Source organism: Podarcis tiliguerta (assembly GCF_965153285.1).
Source record: "Podarcis tiliguerta genome assembly, chromosome: 16".
Lineage (NCBI taxonomy): Eukaryota > Metazoa > Chordata > Lepidosauria > Squamata > Lacertidae > Podarcis > Podarcis tiliguerta.
Genome location: NC_139549.1, coordinates 13,270,282 through 13,285,174, shown reverse-complemented (window position 1 = coordinate 13,285,174; position 14,893 = coordinate 13,270,282). Strand labels below are relative to the sequence as shown.

The 14,893-nt window shown below is 44.0% G+C and overlaps 1 protein-coding gene across 17 annotated transcripts in view; it reads left to right on the top strand.

Moving 5' to 3' along the window:
* Positions 1–14,893, top strand: part of MARK2 (microtubule affinity regulating kinase 2) — a 108,943-nt gene that overhangs the window by 50,839 nt on the left and 43,211 nt on the right. Inside the window, exon 1 of one of the 17 annotated variants that reach the window (XM_083418741.1) lies at positions 8,273–8,968. The exons of 15 other annotated variants lie outside the window; for them this stretch is intronic. In XM_083418741.1, coding sequence (XP_083274867.1) covers positions 8,924–8,968 — 45 coding nt within the window. In that variant the 5' untranslated portion in view covers positions 8,273–8,923. Of the gene's footprint in view, positions 1–8,272; positions 8,969–14,893 lie in introns of those variants that run through there. One more of the 17 variants, XM_083418748.1, reaches the window with a different exon arrangement.

Genomic DNA, 14,893 nt, shown 5'->3' with positions numbered 1-14,893 from the left:
AACACCTCAAATTGGACTCAGTAGCTCACTGGCAGCTGCTGGAGAGCTCTCCTGAGGGTGGTGCATGGTCCCACCCGGCTGCCCCACTTGCCAACCTAGTAGCCACTTTCTGCACTAGCTGCAGTTTCTGGGTTGTCTTCAAGGGCACATAGAGTACATTGCAGTAGTCTTAAGTGGGAGCTCACTAGAGTCTGGGCAGTTGAGATCAGGCTGTCCAAGTAGTAGGCAGTTCAGCCCAACCTGGGCATAAACACTCCTGGCCAAAGAATTCAGTTGAGACTTCATTGAGAAGTTGGAATCCAGGCATACTCGCAGACTAGGAACCTGTTCCTTCAGGGGGAGTGCAACCCTTCCAGAACAGGTTCTGCATCTAATTCCTGGGCATGGGAACCACTCATCCACAGAAACTCCATCTTATCAGAATTCAACCTCAGTTTGTTGGCCCCCATCCAACTTTTTACTGCTTCCAGACACCAGTCTACTTTCTTCACAGCATCTCCTGATTCAGATGGAATGGAGAGTTTCCAAATGGTTTGGGGCGGCTTACATGGTTCTCCTCCTCCTTCATCCAGCGCACAGTTAAACTATAGCATTTGCTCCCACAAGATATAGTGATGGTCACCAACTTTGATGGCTTTAAAGGGGGGTTAGACAGATTTGTGTTCTTTCTACACTGACGGGTCCTGCTTGTGGATGGGCATCTGCTTGACTACAGTAAGAATAGGATGCTGGACAAGATAGGCCACTGGCCTGATCCAGCAGTACTGTTCTTATGACCTTTTCAAGCAGGAAAGTGTTGCTGTGATTGTAAACGAAAAGGGAAATAAGTAACATGGCTTTCTTTGACTGGTGAGTATTTTTGTTAAATTTTATTGCAAATTACTTGCCTGTATCAATAGAGATTTTGGTCATATATGCATTGATTTAAATTTAATTCCAGAATGAGCATCAACGTAAACTGGCTGACTGCCCTATGTGGCTTCCTCCTCAAATGTTTTGGCTCTTGGCTTGGTGGATTTATACCAGGTGCGGGGAACCTGTGGCCCTCCAGATGTTGCTGAGCCTCAACTTCTATCAGCCCCAGCAATACTGGAAGTTATCATTCAGCAACATCTGGAGGGCCACAGGTTCCCCAACCTGGTTTATAGTTTTTCTTAACCCCCCACCCCTTTTACTCGTAAGGAGTGACTTCAAATGAAGCATAATCTTTTCCTAGGTGACCTCCTTCTGTCAGAGGTAAATAGCTCTGTCTCCTTTTGTTAACTCTTCAGTGGGTGTTTATTCAGAACAAACATACTGTGGGGAGATGCAAATGTAACTGGAGTTGCTCTGCTGGGTAACCGGACTAACAAGTTCTGGCAGGAAACCGGAAGGGCTGCGCTAAGGGGTGGTGGTGGAACTTTCTCCATGGCTGCCTAGCTCAAAATGAAGTTGGGGGGGGGGGGAGAGAAGGAAGTTCCTAGGGCGACAGGTTAGCAAAGTTGGTGAAACAGCCTATCCACCAGACAGCTTTCTAGGGGTGTGGGTGTACTTTTTAGCTGGTGGCCTGAGGAAGCATCCTTTATTCCACCCCGTATTTGCTTTTACCTTTCTGTGTTTTTTTCTCCTTCAAAGAACCTTTTGGCATTTAAGGAGATTTAGATAAACTTTAGAGGCTAGATTGAGCTCTCTTTTGGGAGCTGTTCAAATCCCTGCAGAGCCAGGAAGCTTTTCTGTGCAGCCTTGGTCCCAGTGGCCTCCCCATTCTGTCTAATCCGCCTCACGAGTTTCATGGGGAGGTGAACTAGAGGGAGGACTCACAAGTAGAATTGCACTGATATATTTTCATGCAGGGGTCCTTTAAAGCAGGAGTGGGTAGCCTGTGGTTCCCCAGATATTGCTCCCATCTTTCCTGATCATTGGGCATACTGGCTGGCACTTACAGCAGTTCAGAGTCCAACAACATCTGGAGGGCTACAGGCTCTTCCCCATCCCCCGCCTTGAAGCATATCATAGGTTTTTATGCCCAGGGTCTGCTCTGTGTGAGATAGATAGAAACATACACACCAAGAAAGACAGAATTCTGTCACTGTCTAAATGCTGGTTGCCACAGAATAAATGGTGTCAGGAACCAGTCCCCTCAAATGAACCCCCCTGGTTTAAACTCATTTTCTTTCTTTTTTTTAATGCTCTTGAAATACACTTTATGTAAAGCCTGGTCTGTCTTTTCCACGGAATATCTGCTTTTTTTTCGGGGAGGATCTGTGTGTACACATCATATCTGTATTTCCTCTGCTAGTATGCTGAGATGATAGTCTGAAGCTCCCAAGCTTAAAGGCTGAATTTTCTTCCAGTGTACAGTTTCATTGCTTTGGAGCAGTAGATATGGATCAATATACTAATCAGTAATGACATGCATTCCTAGCTTCTTTGGGGCCAGAAGTGAGGTGGATGACATGGTGGCCAGACTAAAACTGGCCAGATGATGTGAAGTAGCAGCCATTTTGATAGATACCCACCTGAGATAGCATAATATGAATAATGATGGCAGCTCTTCTGTTCATTTCATTCTCTTTCCTCAACCCCATACTTTTGTCACACTCCAGCTTGACCAAGAGTGAAATGCCTTTAGGGGAGGGTCATGGTTCAGTGGTCGATCACATTGTTTGCAATTAAGGCTGGAAAAGCCCATGTCTGAAATCTACCAGACAGTGTCTGTGAATGGTCCCTAAGCTATATCCACCCGTGGTCTGACTCATTACAAGACAGTTTTTCATGTTCCTGGGTAACAAGCTCAGAATGGTGCAGGTAGAAGCAACTTGATTTTTTGATATTTTTTTGTAATAGGGAGGGAGCAGGGTTAACACACAAGTGGTGTTCCCCAAATACACCTGTTATCCCCACTTAAATTAATAGGTGCCAAAGTTAGGCATTACACTTGAGACCCTTTTAGAGGAAGAGAAGTCTAGCCTGCTCTCCTCTGGAGACTTATGTGGCTTGAGCCTTCCTAGACAGGGTTCCCACAGGAAATGCAATACATCTTTGTGTGCACACATCACTATGCAACACTTTGAACAATTGTTGGACATGGTCCCCTCACAATGCACTTACAGTATTCCTTTGTTTGTTGCTTTTGCAAACATGAAATGTGTTAAAACTTTTATGCCTTTTGAAATATTGGTGGCTTTAAGACAAGCACACCAAATTGATGGTGAATATACAGCAATTTTTTTCAAGCCTCAGGTGACTCCAAAACCTTAGATAAGAATGTCAAATTGATGTTGCATTCTAGCCGAAATAAAATGCAAGGAAGGGTCATTACACTGTGTGGGATAATTGTGTGTTAGGGTGTCCCTCCATCTCCTCCTCCAGATGTCTGCAGGCTGTTGTTTGCCTTTAATTGGTGAATGAGGCTAATGACTCCTAGGCTATCTTGTGGTGATTGTTGTTTATCCAAACAAAATTTGGTTCTGAGGCAACTTGTGTATTGGCTCAGCAGAACAAAAATTGGCTTGATGTAGACTAAGAATTTGAAAAGATTCTTGGATGACCCAGAGAAGGAACTTAATCTGGGCCTCTACAAAAGCAGATGACACATTCACTTGCTGACTGTCTTCCCCACCCAGGCAGGCTTACATTGTGGAATAAATTTGAAGCACATAAGAATCTGAAGCCCAGAACATGCGTGTGTGTGCTTTATTCTATGAGCCCATAGATTTAGAGACCAAGTAGAGAATCTGCCATTTAGTGATGCCTTTATTCTTTCCTTGGGTTACTCTCCCACACACACCTTTCCTCTTTTTTGCCTATGTCAGGTTTTAAATTGTCTGCTCCTCAAGGTAGGACCCAGCCCTCCTGTGCTGAGTGAAGTGCCAGACACATTAAATGCACATTTGTACAAATAATAATGTGATGCAGATCATAAGGATCTCCTGGCTTTGATCAGGTGTGGGGAACCTTTTGCCATGCATGCTGGTGCTGATGGGAGCTGTAGTTTGGCAACAACTGGAGGGCCAGAGTTTCCCCACTCCTGCTTTAAACATACAGACAGCTGCTCCAGCCTTCTCCATTGCATTGCATAACATAGTATGTAGGGCTGTGGATGTGTTAAACCTCTCCTCTTATGTTTTATGAGGGCCAGGTCGCAGTGCACCTTGTCAGTGCCATCCATCCATCCATGCAAATAGTTGGCTATCTTGCCCTTGTTTTCCCAAAGAGAACTTTGGAAACTGAAGGCCAAGAAATGACTGGGGTGGGCTGAGCTGGCACAAGGGTGTCTTTTTTAGACTTTTCCAGAGGTTAGTACTTTTCATATGTTTTCTGAGGCTTTTAGTGGTTTTTAGTGGCTTTTTATAGCTTTTATTGTCTCGCTGCAGCTATTATGATTTTTATTTTATGTAAGCTTTATTGATCTCCACTCTTAGGTTTGAAATAACTTAATAATTTATTGCCTCCATTTTTGCTTGTATTTTTCCTCTCTGTAAGCTGCTTTGTATCTTTAATTTTAATAGAAGAGCACTCTCAGATAGGTTAAATAATTGTTTGCAGTTGTCCTATTAATATCAGGAGAAGCTTGTTCGACCAGACAGCAGCCTCCCTATGTGCATGTGCATCTTGGAATCCTTTCAAAATAGAGAAGGTGAACTGAGGTTGCTCTCCAATCAGAAAGTGTTCACAGAATGCTACTCTCCTGCATCAGGGTTTCATAGGGAAGCCTGTGGAAATGAGCTAAGTAGTGGGGTGGTTAAGCCAAATGACATCCTACTTACTCTGAAGTAGGAAACCTCCAGTTCCCAAAATGGAAACCCAAGGTGCAGCATATTAATTTTACCAGGCCCATTTGCAAGTCTAGTGGGCAAACGGAGCAGTGACGGGGTATCTTAGTGGATGGCATGTGGCAGCTGCTGTTGTTTTTCATGGGGACAGTGCTTACCAACCATTCTAGAGACTTTGAACAAAGCAGAGGTTCATGATTGGTTATCTGTGACACTGCAGAGTTGGCCTGATGGGATGCAGCAGAGCACTTCCGAGACCAAAGGGAAAGGTGTGAATTTGAGGCCATATGTGTGAAGCTTTTGGAGGGGTGGGATTATTATTTGCACTGTTGCTGTACATTACACTTGACAGAGATTTTACAGTCTATCCTGATGGTCATGTAGGCCAGTGTCCTCAATTGGTGGTCCACCCAGGGGCTCCATGGCACCATTCACACAATGAAAACCACCATAGAGACATCATATTTTTTTTTCAAAAGCAGGGGTCCATGGCTTGGCTTTTGAAAAACAGGGGGTCTGCAGTACTGATGAAGACAATGCCAACCTAGATGGATGGGTGGTGGGACTTGGTGTGCAGCAGCTGCAGTATTCCTACAATGTATGCCTGTTGAAGATTAGGGTTTGTATTGCAACACCTGCAATTCAACAACCAACTAAATTACAGAGGGAAGTATTGGCTGTCTTCTTTCTATCCATATAGGAAAGCCTCTGGAGAAAGAAAATGCTAGACCCTGCAGCACCGCCCCAATTTGGCCCAGGGCTCTGTGCATGTCATGCCTGCGGGAAGCTTCTCTAGTCATCTCCAGTCAGCTGCAGTTGCAAATTCCCAGCCTTCAGGGGCCTTGAACAAAAGGCTCCATCCTGCATATACTCCAGTAAGGGTCAGCCCCCTCTAGGCATCTCTAGGCAGCTGCTTTGGAGCAGCATCAGGGCTGGGAGGGACTCTCCTCTAATTTGCACATTTAATCCCTGCTCATTTTCATGAATGTGACAGGAAGGTGCTGAATGAACTGCTGACTACATTTCCTCTTGTGCACCGTTCTCATTCCTACATCAAACGTTAAGAGTTCAGGCAGACCTTTAAAAACACACACCTGATACAAAATCATGAGAGTTGGGAAACATAATTAAGTTGGTCTTCCGTCTGCTTTCTACAAGCAGAAAGAACACCATGTTTATTATGCTCCTCAACACTCATGATTTCCAAGTAAACTAGTAACAATAAAGATGCGAACTAGTATTTCTTTTTTGTCGTTAGTTTTAAAGACTTATTTAATACTAGAATCTAAAATGTAACTTGCAGGAACCTGCCCTGGGGGTGGTGTTGGCTATGCATGTGTTCCACTTTGTGGGTTGGGGGTAGTGCTGCAAGCTCTAATCCAGTGTATTGATAAACTAATACTTTAACAGATGACAATTAACACTTGTGTGGGGGAGTTTCACTACTGTTTTGGCTGTTGCCGTAATGACACTGAAGCAAATATCCAGCTGCTGGAAGTAATTTTAATTTGAACTACAAGTTACCTTGCACTTCCTTCAGTATTTCAAATAGGGTATATATGCTGATATTTTGGTAAGCTGCACTGTGACAAATGAAAGTGAGCATTCCCTGGCTGCTGGGAGCCTTTGTTACCTTCCTGTTTCCTAATGAATTGTTCTCTCATAGAACCCCCCACCCCCACCCTGCTCTGTAATCCTCATGCAAATTTATTTTGGCCTGATTGCAGGTTGGGGAGCTCTGTATTAGCACACTTACTTTGCATGCAGAACGCCCCAGATTCGATTTTCAGCATCTCCAGTTATCAAAGGATCTTTGACAGTAGAGCTGGGAAGACTTCTTTCTGCCTGAAACTTGAGAGAGCTGTTCCCAGACACAGCCGACACTTATGTACTTAAATATATTGGCCCTCTTTGGATGATCACGCATACTAAACTGAGATACTTATGAGCACCTTTCCTTGACCTGTGATTAAACCAGGAAATCTCTAATTAATTAAACTTCATTTTGTACTTGTGTCTAAAATAAGGAAACTGTGGTTATCAGCTTCAAAACAAGCCTTAAACAAACATCATACTGTGGTTTAAGAGCCTAGCTTGTTCTGAAGTTGGCAACTATAGTTTCCTGATGATCACGAAATAATAAACTATGGTTAAAGAGACATCCTAGTTGGAGCCGTGTTGAAGGTGGCCACTGAGTCAGACCACTGGCAGCTTTGTGTACAGAACCATGGGTGCTTTAAAAAAATCTTAATTCTAAGGTGCACACTCCTCCTGAATTTTGTAAGTACAGTGTTGAGTGAATTGGAGCAGTTCACAGCACCTCTGTTCCTGGCTGCTGAGAAGCTGGCACCTAAAAAGGTTTTTCCCTGGAGTAGAAAGTTTGTCCCAGTTGTGGGGGTGGAGATGGAGCTTAAAGATTGCAGCATGTCTGGAGCTGCTATCCATATTAGGGAGTTGTAATACCCTCTTGTGGTATTGTGGCTCATTTTAACAGCTGTGGCACCTCTGCAAATGGGCCTTTTCTGTCCTTTTTGCTAGGGGGATCTGCAATGTAGCTGAATACTTTCGGCTGCTGCATCTGTGTTCTGCGTTCACACACTGCAGAGGTGGGGCTGGTTGCCTGGAGGCAATTGTTAATTGCTGCAGGTGATCAGATGTGGGTGAAGGGATGGTATGGAGTGGTTTGGGCTTCATAATGCTATACGTATACAGAAAACCATGGTCCTTGGTGCCTGTACACAGCTGAAAGAGATTGCTTATAACTAGGTAGATAGCCTCTAACTGCAGTTTTGTGGGAACGCACACACAAAAGTTGAATATAGTCTTGGATGCAGGTTTCAGATGTTCAGGTTTCATGGTGTTTTTTAAAGCTATCTGGCCCTAATGGCTTGCAAGGATATGGGCAATGCCTCATGAAACCACTGAAGCCGAAGTATATCAACTTTCCAGTGATCAGAGAACCATAGAAAGTGAATACATTTTATGTTGCGGGGAGGTGGGGGGCAGAATGGCAGGATATATTGGGCAGGATTTGATGCTTGGGCAGGATAAATTGGGCAGAATTCATGCTGAGGTGTAGAATTTATACCAGTTGCAGAATTCAGCTTCCCAAGCTGCAGAACTCTGTCTCTCTAAGTGCAGAGTACACCCAGCCCTGCCCAGAAGCTGTTTGCTCAGCCGTACCTCTGTACAATCTCTCCTAGGCTTTCTCTCCCTTCCACTCCTTTCAAATTGGTAGCCTTTAAAAAAAAAGTAAAAAAAAATCTGCCTTGCAAACTTAGTAGGCTCTGCAGGGCTCAGTCAACAGAGTTGCCTGTCAGAGCTCCAGATCACCTGACGGCAGGTCAAAGGGGTAACGTCATCCTTTTTTCCTTTGCTTTCTCTTCCCCTCCCTGGTTCTCTCCAAAGCCCTGCCTGCCGATTGCATGGGTGGGGCAGGCAGCTTCCTGTGGGGGAGAACCTGACGTTGCTGTAACTCATTCTCTCTCACACTTTCTCTCCTCCCAAGTGAGACGCAGGTTTCCTCCTACCTTCTGTCTTGAGTGGGGGGTGGGGGAGGATCTAGCAATTCGGACTTCCTTCTGGAGTAAACCTTGATTGGATTCTAGAATAACCCGTTACCTCTATTTAACTATTTGGTTTTGGGGTGTTTTTTTTGAGGGGTGTGTGTAAGATATTTCCCCGCCACCATCACTCAGACTTTAAAAGAGGCTTGGAGGACTTGCCAAACAACCCAGGTGCTCTCTGGCTCAGCAAGTGGGGAAATTGCGAAAGGTGTTGCCTCGCTCAGGTATCGGAGGTGGAGACTTGGGCACCGGCTGGATGAGGAAGCTCCACACTTCCTCAGTTCTGTTGCTGTACTTTGCTCCGTCAGGAAAGTTTTGGGTCAACAAATGAAGGGGTAAACGCACCGTCCCAGGAAAGGATTATTCCCTCTTGAGTTTCCACGAGCTGCTGCTTTGCTCAGACTTGTTCGCCGTAATTTTGGGATACCTGCCTTATCCGTTTCTTCACGGCCGAGAAAGCAGGCAACTGGATCCAGTCTTTTCTCCCTCTCTTTCTCATTTTTTCTTTGGCCTCTCTTGGAGCAGCGGTGGATCGATGAGGTACAGCTTGCCTCTGACTGGCAGAGGCACTACTGCGTGAGGTAGCAGAGAAGACTACGATTAATGAGTGGAGGACATAGATACGTTGTGCCTATGACAATGGGAGTAGTAAGTCTCTTGTATTACTGGGAATGGTTCCTGGGGTCCAAAATGGGATTCTTATATGAGGTGGTGGATTAAGATCTGGTGATTATATGAGGAAAAACTGGTATTTTGTGGCTAGTGATCTGATGGAGGTAGGAAACTGAGTTTCCAATAGGGGCTCTATTTAGAGAATGTGACCCCCCCAACTCACCTTTCTTTTACACCCTGGGATAAATTGGGATCAGGCCTTAGACTCACATGCTGTCTCTTCCTCCTCAATGCAAGAGTGAGTAACTGAACAGGGAAATCCCTTATTAAAAAAACTTCCTTGACCTCAGAAAGGTAAAATTCACCAATCCCAAGGGCTAGGAAGCATGTTTTAATTCCATGCAGATTGGTAAGATTTTTGGCATGCGGTCCTTTCAGGTTGGCCCATGGTGAGTGAGGAAAGCAGACTCAAGCTGAGGCCTCATTCTTGATCTCTCTCTACCCAAGTACTATCCTGGAAGGGTAGGGGAATATTGCTGGATCAGAACTGGCTTTGTTTTATCCCAGGAGAGACCTTCTGAATCAGACCAGCAGCCCATCCAGTCCAGCATGCTGTTCTCACAGTGGCCAACTAGATCCCCGTGGGAAGCCTATGAGCAAGACCTGTGTGCACCAACAGCACTTTCCCTTCCTGCAGTTTCCAGTAACCGGTATTCAGAAGCATACTGCCTATAGCAGTGCAGGTAGAACATAGCCATCAGGCTTAATAGGCATTTGTAGACTTATTCTTCACGAACAGAGGCCCTTGCACAGGTTGAAAGTACCCCTCTTGGAAATGATGACTTTATTAGCCTCTAGCGACAAGGGGCAGTGTGCTAGAGAACAACAGCAGTAGGAGGACCATTATGCTCTTCTGTCCTGCTTATGGGTTCCCCCTCAGCATCTGGTTGGTCCCTGTGGAAAGCGGGATGCTGGGCTTGGATAGGCCCCATGGCATAAGTGGCTGGGGAAACCCAGCTAGATGGACGGGGTATAAATAAATAAATAATAATAATTAGCAGTGCGCTCCTCTAATAATCCTAAGAGAATATTAAAACATGATATGTCCTGAAATATTATGGGGCAGCAAATATCCTTCCCTCCTTGCATTTGGCAGTATCTATTAGGCCTGAAAAAGAGATAGCAGCGATATTATGTGGAGTTTCATTGCTAGAATCCAGTCCGGCTATCCAAATTGACTTAAGCTTTAAAGGTAAAGGTAAAGGTACCCCTGCCCGTACGGGCCAGTCGTGTCCGACTCTAGGGTTGCGTGCTCATCTCGCTCTAGATGCCGTGAGCTGGCGCTGTCCAAAGACACTTCCGGGTCACGTGGCCAGCGTGACAAAGCTGCTCTGGCGAGCCAGCACCAGCGCAGCACACGGAAACGCCGTTTACCTTCCCGCTATAAGGTGGTCCCTATTTATCTACTTGCACTTAAGAGTGCTTTCGAACTGCTAGGAGCTGGGACCGAACGATGGGAGCTCACCCCGCCGCGGTGATTCGAACCGCCGACCATACGATCGGCAAGTCCTAGGCACTGAGGTTTTACCCACAGCGCCACCCGCATCCCCGACTTAAGCTTTGTGCCCTTAGTTTTTCGATACTTCTCTTAGCCTTGGTACTTTTTGGTATCGTGGATTTATTGATGGATTATTCTTCCTATTTTTATTTTTGTCCTTATTTTTTAAATACCTGTCAACTGTTTTGAGCAATATGTTTGTGGTGGAAAAAACAGGATATACATTTTTGGATAAAATAAATAAATCAGATTTTCACAGAATGGGTAAACTCGGATCACAGTTTATTTCAGGATACTGTAAGTGACTTAACTGCATGACTTCAGGCATCTGACTTTTTTTTTAAATCTTACTCTGAAAATAATTTTTATTTTATTTATTTAATAAAATTTCTATACTGCTTGATTGTAGTAAAACCTCTAAGCCATTTTACAATAAATATTCCAATTTACAAGAAATGTTTAAACTAATTAAAAGCTTTAAAAATAATGACAATTAACAGTAAATTAATATTAAAACATGCCATCATTAACATGTCTGGATAGGCTTGCCCAAACAAAAATGTTTTTAGCAGATACCGAAAAGAGTACAGCGAAGGTGCATGCATGATATCAACAGGCAGGGGATTCTAAATAAGAGCTATGAGCCAGTTAAATCATTTTTGTTTATTTTAAACTGTTTTTTAATTGATAACATAATTTAATTTGGGTGTTACCACAACCTGTGTTGTTGAGAGCTAGTGAGCAAAAGGGAGTGTTTAAAGACTAAAGTGCAATTTAATAAACAAAAGCTGCCACTCAGTCATTTATTTATTTTAGAAGGAAGATTGTTTTTAATCTGTTGATTAAAGCTTAAACAACAAAGAGTCTTGTGGCAACTTAAATGACTTAAACAAATGTAATATGGCGTAAGCTTATGTGTACTAGAGCTTATACCATAATTTTATTAGTCTTGTTAAGGTGCCAAAGGGCATTCTTGGTTTTGCTGCAACGGACTAGGCTTGATATTCCTCTGAAAAGTTATATTACAAAGAATGATCTCTTAAGTTGGGAGAGGGAGAGCAGCATTTTAAAAAGGTTTGAATGATGAGCTGGTTCAAGAAGAGATAATTAGAACAATGTGTTTGATTTAGACCTCTGTGCTCCTCGTGGTCTTGATCATAAAGCTCTTAACTTCCTTTCCTGATCATAGCCTAGTTCTTGCTAGGTAATGCTATACCTTGAGTATCTCTCTTCAGACTGGGAACTCGTGGGATGGGATGGCTCCTCCATATTATAATATAATGGGGAAATCTCTGCACATAGAAAACTAACTAGTAAGGAGATGGGCAGGTGCTAGGAATCACAAAAGCTATTGGACTATTGCTTGTGGTCTTCCCATAAGCATCTGGTTAGCCACTGTGAGAACAGGATGTTGGACTAGATTGGTCTCTGGGCCTGATCCAGAAGTCTTACGGCCCGACTGAAAACATCCCCTGCTGCATTTTCTGCCCAGGTTACCACAGTACCTCTTGTTTCTTTCCGGAACGATTAGGACTGCCATTGCCATCCTCCACTCCAGATTTTGAGAGGTGGGTTCTTCCAGATAGGTCTTTGCACAACGTGGGGTGCTAGCATAAGGCCACTGGTTGGAGACACTGGTGAGCCTTCTCCACAGAGCAAGCGCTTTGAAGATAAGAAGAACCTTGCTGCTGGATTGGGCCCAAGGCCCATGTCCAACATCCTGTTCTCAGAATGCCCAGCAAGCAAGACCTAAGTGCAGCTCTGCTCTCACCAGTTTTGATTCCCTAGCACCTGGTATTCTGAGGCTCACTCCAACAGTGGAGGTGGAAGATAGCCACTGTGGCTAGTAGCTATTGCTAGCCTTACTGTTTCTTCCATGAATGTATCCAATCCTTTAAAGTCTGTAGGCATCACTACATCTTGTGGGAGCAAATTCCATAGTTTAACTATACAACGTGTGAAGTAGTACTTTTTCTTATCCTGAATCTTCCACCTTTAAGCTTCATTGAATGGGCCCAGGTTCTGGTGTTACAAGAGGGAGAAAAACTTCTCCCTATCCACTTTCCCCACACCAGACCACTATGTCTCAACAGCAGAAATGGTTCCTCTTCTCCATGTTTTCTGCAGACCTTTGTCAACAAGAGTGAATGGTCGTGTTTGCCTCTCCTTGCTCTTGTGGCTTAGACTTAGCTCATACACTGGGAACAAGTGAAATAGGATATTCATGGGTTTCCATGGATGCATTTTCTACTTTGAGAGCAGCCTGCTTGTGCTTTCCGTGACTTAAAAAAAGCTAGGAGAATCAGGATGAAACCCCTCTTGCTGCTAATTTAGGAGAGAAAGGGATGAGCAACCCATGCTCTGCTCTTGGTTAAGTAACACTTGGGTCATTCCACATCAGATCAATGTGAAAAACAGGGGTTTGGTCACCCACCATCTCAGATTTTTGATGAAACTTGGTGTATACCCTTCCCTTAAGGTTGGAAGAAATCCCCTAAAATTGTTTTCGTCTATCTCACTTCAAAGTTTCGTGAAATCTGCGTTTCTGTCCCTCTTGAGAACCTTGGCCTTGTGTACATTTTATTTTTTTTCTCCATAACCGATGATCAGATCTCTTTGGAATTGTACACAGAGCTCAATAACATGATGAGGATTTCAGGGAAAAATACACCAGTGCTCAAAAGATTTTATAAATGCCTTAAAAAAAATTATAAATGTAGTTTTTTGGGTGGAAAAACTAGGTTTAGAAAACCTAAATTTTCAGTGTGTGGGCATGATGGAATCAAAAGTTTTTGATGGTGAAAATTATTGCAAAGACATGCTCTTTCTCGACAAAGAATGAAATGCAGATTTCACGAAATTTTGAAGTGCTATAAAATTAAAACTGTTCGAGATAGAGGGAAATTTTTTTAAGGGGTTTCTTTCAACCATATGGGAAGGGTGTACACCAAGTTTCATCAAAATTGAACTAATGTGGAATGGCCCACTTGGCCCATGGAGTCCTGATTCCATAGTATTTGTGAGTTGCTTAATACATTAGGACCATGAGGCCGTCCCAAGATACCATCATCCCAACCCATGTAGTAGGACAGATTCTCAGTTTTCCTCTTTCTACGGGAAAGGAGGATGGTGATCTGAAAGTGAAAGATTGTACATCAACTCACCGTATTTTTCGCTCTATAAGATGCACTTTTTCCCTCCTAAAAGGTATGGGGAAATGTGTGTGCATCTTATGGAGCGAATGCAGGCTGCGCAGTGCTCCCTCTGGCTGTTCTGGCTTCTGGCTTAGCCACGCGCAGCCTCTTCAGGGCAGCGGAGAGCTTTCATCCCTCTGCCCTGAAGAAGCTGTGCAGCTATCCCCGAAGCCAGAAGAGCGAGAGGGATCTGGCTTCGGGGATAGCCACGCAAAGCCTCTTGAGCGCAGCAGGAGCGCTCTTGCCTCTTCACTCAAGAGGCTTTGCGTTGCTTTCTTGTTTCTTGTTTTCCTCCTCTAAAAGCTAGGTGTGTCTTATGGTCGGGTTTGTCTTATAGAATGAAAAATACGGTATTTTTCATAGTCAGATCACTCCCTGTTGAGGTTTATGGCTTATAGCAACTGTTCCCCTCTACAAGGGGGGTGGGTACTAGAGGATAATGAATTATGTTGGACTCTAGTGAGTTTTCTGGCTGGTTTGACTGGCAGTTCTTTCAAATTCCTGGTCACTCTGTGGAATGCAGAGATTACTCGAGTGGTTGTCGAGCTAAGCTGAACCCTACACCTGAGCTGAGGGCATTGTGGCATGAACACATCTGGATAAGATTTCATGATGAGTCCGACCGAACACAAGAGCTAATTATCAAGCCTTCTCTGTAGTGATGGTGAAGTAGCCATTTTTCTACACCATAATTGCATTCCCACAAAGCCATCCTGTGGAGCTTTTCCAAATGGTTTTGAGTCTTTTGAAATCTAATTTGATCGATTTGGTGGAATCCCAGTACTGTAGTTCTTTGTGATGTGTTTGCAAGGGACTTTGAGAACAAAATTGCCTGTATCCACCAATTTTTGGACCTCACAATTGTCTTGCTGGATAACTTTTACCTTTTAGGGCCTGTGGATGTGGCCCTTGCCTATCCTAGCTAACCGCATCAAGCAGAGAGGGGGGTGACTGGTTGAGTGCAGGAAGTAGCAAATTCCTTGTTAACAGAGGGTATATTCCCAGCCTCCTTTATTCCCAGGCAATAGTGTTACTATTCCTAAAAAGTTTCATTGGGCCCAGAAGTTCTGAACAACTGTGGGCCAATTGCTAACAAACCCTTCCCGGACATAGTGTTCAAGCAGTAGTTGCCAGCCGTCTCCAGACACTCTTAGATGACACTCATTTTCTAGGTCCATTTCAGTTGAGGTTTTGGCCTTGTTTTAGCAA